Source organism: Aythya fuligula, chromosome 24, assembly GCF_009819795.1.
Source record: "Aythya fuligula isolate bAytFul2 chromosome 24, bAytFul2.pri, whole genome shotgun sequence".
In the NCBI taxonomy this organism is placed as follows: domain Eukaryota; kingdom Metazoa; phylum Chordata; class Aves; order Anseriformes; family Anatidae; genus Aythya; species Aythya fuligula.
The window spans coordinates 2,180,849-2,185,235 of NC_045582.1; the positions used below are offsets into that span (position 1 = coordinate 2,180,849).

The following is a 4,387-nucleotide window of genomic DNA, read 5'->3' on the forward strand; positions in this document are numbered from 1 at the left end:
AGGAGGTCGTGGGGGGGTGGATTTGGGGCCGAGTTAATTTTTTTACCCCCCCATCCCACAGTTTGCTGGTGCTGGACGAGCTGGACCAGCTGGAGAGCAAGGGGCAGGACGTGCTCTACACCATCTTCGACTGGCCCCGACTGCCCGGCTCCCGTCTCGTCCTCATCGGTGAGCCCCAAATCACCCCAAAAATCGGGATCTGGACCCCCCCCGACCCCTCCTTAACCCCTCTGTGCCCCCCCCCTGCCCCCTTTCCAGGGGTGGCCAACGCGCTGGACCTGACGGAGCGCACCCTGGCGCGGCTGCACGCCCGCCTGGCCCCCGGCCCCCCCCCGCCTGCTGCATTTCCCCCCCTACAGCCGCCAGCAGCTGGCGGCCATCCTGCAGGAGCGCTTGGCCCGGGGGGGGGCCGAAGCCGTGCTGGACCCCCCCGCCCTCCAGTTCTGCGCCCGCAAAGTCTCGGCCGTGTCCGGCGACGCGCGCAAAGCCCTCGACGTCTGCAGGTAAAAAATAAAATAAAATAAAAAAATAAAATAAAATAAAATAAAATAAAATGGGTGGGGGGTGAAGGGATGCTGGTTCCAGTGACCCCCCCTCACCCAAGGGGGGGGTTCTGGGGGAGTTGGGGGGGCTCCTTGTTATGGGGTGGGGATAGGATGGGGGGTTTAAGCTGAAAAAGCAGAGGTTTAGGTTAAAGGGGTTTTGTTATTGGGTGTGTTTGGGGGGAAGGCGGTGACGCCGTGTCTTGGGGGGGTCACCGGGGGGGGGGGGCAGGAGGCAAGGAAAGGGGGTGCGGAGCCCACCTCGGGGTGCTGAGGGGGCCGGGGGTGTTTCCCCACAGGCGAGCCGTGGAGATGGTGGAGCTGGACGTGAGGACCCAGACCCTCCTCAAGCCCCCGCCGGGCTGTGAGTAACCGGGGGGGGGGGACATGGGGGGGGTCCCACGGGGGCAGCCTCAAACCCTGGTGTCCCTGCATGGGTCCCTCCCTGGGTTTGGCTGGGTTTGGGGCCACCCCAAAAAAACCCTGACCCCCCTTTTCTGCTTGCAGGTGACCCCCCCGTGCGCGTGGGGCTCCCCCACGTCTCCCGCGTCCTCTCGGAGGTTTTTGGGGACAGGATGGCGGCGGGGGGGGGGCGCGGGGCCCCCGACACCTTCCCCCTGCAGCAGAAAGTCCTGGTGTGCTCCCTGCTGCTCCTCGCCCGGCACCTGCGCGCCCGCGAGGTGACGCTGGGCAAGGTGAGGTTTTGGGGACGGGGGTTTTGGGGGGGGGTCCTGAGGTCCTTGGGGTTTTTTTGGGGGGGTTCTTGAGGTCCTTGGGGGTCCCTGGGGTCCTTAGGGGCTCTGAGGTCCCCCAGGTCGCTGGGGTCTTTAGGGTTCCTGATGTTCTCGGGGGTCCTTGGGGGCCTTGGGCTTCTTGGGGGTCCCCAAGTTCCCTGTGGTCCTTAGGGTGTCCCCAGGCTCTCTGAGGTCCCTGATGTCCCCAAAGTCCCTGGGGTTCTTAGGGTCCCTGATGTCCCTAAGGTTCCTGGGGTCTCTGGGGTCCTTAGGGTCCCCAAAGTCCCTCCTGTTCCTGGGGTCCCTGGCATCCCCAAGGTCCCTGGGGTCACCGGGCTCCTTGGGGATCCCTGAGGTCTTTGGAGTCCCCGGGGTCTCTGGTGTCCCTAAGGGTCTTGGGATCCCTGATGTCCCCAAGATCCCTGGCATCCCCAAGTCCTTAGGGTCCCTCATGTCCTTGGGGTCTCTGGGCTCCTTCGGGTCCCCAAAAAAACCCCTCCCGTTCCTGCGATCCCCGACGTCCCCAACATCCCTTGTCTCCTTGTGCGCCCCCGACCTCCCCACCACCCCCAAGCTCCTTAGGGGCTCTCCAGGGTCTCTGGGTGCTCTGGGGGGGTCCCCGTAGTCCCCGTGTCCCCCCCCCCAGCCTCACGCCGCCCCCTCTGCCCCCAGCTCCACGACGCCTACAGCCGCGTGTGCCGCCGGCAGCAGCTCTGCGCCGTGGACCAAGCCGAGTGCCTGGCCCTCGTCACCCTGCTGGAGGCTCGCGGCGTCCTCCAGCTCAAGAGGGCCAAGGAGGCCCGGCTGGCCAAGGTAGGACGATTTGGGGGGGGTAGGAAAAGGGGGGGGCACCTCCTGAGCCCCCCCCGTTTAGTGGCGCTGAGCCCCCCAACTTGTCCCTGTCCCCAGGTGTCCCTGAAGATCGAGGAGGAGGAGGCACGGCACGCGCTGCAGGACGCCGCGCTGGTGGGGAGCATCCTGGCACGGGGGCTGCTTTAGGGACCCCCCCCCGGGCACCACAACCCCCCCCGTGGCCCCACAGCCCCCCCCGGACACCACAACCCCCCCCCGGACACCACAATCCCCCCCATTTCCCCCCCAAAGCGCTCGGCGCATTTTTATCCATGGATACATTGGGGGGGGACCTGGCTGCTCCTGGCTCCAGCAGGACCCCCCCCCCTTTTTTATCTTTTAGGGGGTGGGGGGGCTGCTGCCCCCTCCCTCTGCCCCCCCCACATGCTCCATTTTTGGGGGGGGCACTCCATTTTTGGGGTGACCCCCCCTTCATCTCCTGCTGTTAATAAAGTCCTGGTTCGGTGACGGGCTCCTGCCTCTTGGGGGGTCGCCCCCCCTGCTCCCTGGGGGGGTCCTGGGTGTGCCCCCCCCCCAATTTTTGGCCCCCCCTTTCTCCATCTTTCCCCCCCCCCCCCCCTTCTGCCTGCGTTAACCCAGGGCGGCTCTGACCTCATTCCGCAGCCTCCCAGCCATGGGGGGGGGGAAGGAGAAAAGGGGGGGGGTCTCCAGGAAGGGGGGGGGGGCGCAGCTCTTCCCCCCCCCCCCCCATCCTGCCATTAATACCCCCCCCAGGGGATATTTCCCCTTGGGAAATTTGGGGGGGGGGCTCATCTTGTTTGTGGGGGGGTGATGGGGGGCACCCATGGGTCCCCAGAGCCCTGTGGGGGGGGGTTGGGGGCTAAGGGGGGGTTGGGGGGGGGCAGCCCTGTTCTCACGCCCCCACCCCCCTGCGGCCCCAGGCGCTAATTGGGGCCGGGTGCTTTGATCTCTCAGCCGCTTCCCGCAGCTTAATGAGGGCCTGGCCCTGGCTGCCCCCCCCCCACCGATGGGGGGGGCACAATGGGGGTCCCTGGGGGGGGGCACAAGGGAAGGGGGGGGCTGCCCCCAGCCCTGTCCCTGCGGTCCCCGGGGGTCCTGGGGCTGTTGAAGGCGGGGGGGGGGGCACAGGGCACAGCCTGGGGGGGGCTTTAGGGGTCCCTGGGGCTTTGGGGTCCTGCACCCAGGTGGGGTTGGGTGAGGGGGGCACCGGGCAGGGGGGGCATCTGGGTGACAAGTGTCCCCCCAGTGTCCCCACAGTGTCCCCATGGGGTTCTGGTGGCACAGTGACCGTGGCACCCAGTGCCGTGCGCCCCCATCCCATTGCCTCAGCACCCCGGGGTGCTGCCAGTGGGTCCCTCCTATGCCCCCCCCCGTGTCCCCATGGTGTCCCCCCAGTTATCCCCAGTGTCCCCATGGCATCCTGGTGCCCCCCCGGTGTCCCCATGGGGTGCTGGTGTCACCTTGACTCTGGCACCCGGTGCCATGCGCCCCTGTCCCCTTGCCTCAGCACCCCAGGGTGCTGCTGGTGGGTGCCCCCTATGCCCCCCAGTGTCCCCATGGTGTCCCCCCGGTTACCCCCAGTGTCCCCCCAGTGTCCCCACAGCATCCCAGTGTCCCCACGGTGTCCTGGCCGCGCTGGTGGCACGGTGACTCTGCCACCCAGTGCCGTGCACCCCCATCCCTTTGCCTCAGCACCCCAGGGTGCTGCCGGTGTCTCCCCCCCGTGTCCCCATGGCATCCGTGTGTCCCCCCCGGTGTCCCCATGGTGTCCCCACGGTGTCCCCCCAGTGTCCCCATGGCCTCCTGGTGCCCCCCCGGTGTCCCCATGGGGTGCTGGTGGCACCCGGTGCCCTGCACCCCCATCCCGTTACCTCAGCACCCCGGGGTGCTGCCCATGGCTCCCCACCATGCCCCCCCAGTGCCCCCCCGGTGTCCCCGTGTCCCCCCCCCCTGTCCCCACGCCGCTGTCCCCGGCTCCCCGCTGTCCTCGCGTGGCCTCCCCTTACATAAGGGCCACGTGGGTGCCCACGGTGTCCCCCCCCCCTTGCGCTGTCCCCGCCGGCACCCAGCTGCCAGCCGCTTCCGCGCCGCTGCACCCGAGCGGGGCGACGGGGCCGGGGGGGGGGACACATGGCACGGGGGGGGGGGGGACATAAGGGGGGGGACATGGGGTGACCCCGCGTTTGGGGACACCGTGAGGCCTCCCAGCGTGGCTGTGGTGCGCTGGGGGGGGGGCACAGGGGGTGGGGGGGGGCACAGGGGGTGTGTGGGGGGGGT

At 68.6% G+C, this 4,387-nt stretch overlaps 1 protein-coding gene across 1 annotated transcript in view; it reads left to right on the forward strand.

Annotated features, from left to right (window-relative positions):
• CDC6 (cell division cycle 6) overlaps positions 1 to 2,275 on the forward strand; it is a 49,019-nt gene extending 46,744 nt beyond the window's left edge. The window contains 7 exon segments of the mRNA XM_032202520.1: positions 62 to 168; positions 259 to 311; positions 313 to 503; positions 842 to 906; positions 1,050 to 1,237; positions 1,949 to 2,089; positions 2,186 to 2,275. Of these exon segments, the coding sequence (XP_032058411.1) occupies positions 62 to 168; positions 259 to 311; positions 313 to 503; positions 842 to 906; positions 1,050 to 1,237; positions 1,949 to 2,089; positions 2,186 to 2,275 (835 nt within the window).
• Positions 2,276 to 4,387: the final 2,112 nt, after the last annotated feature.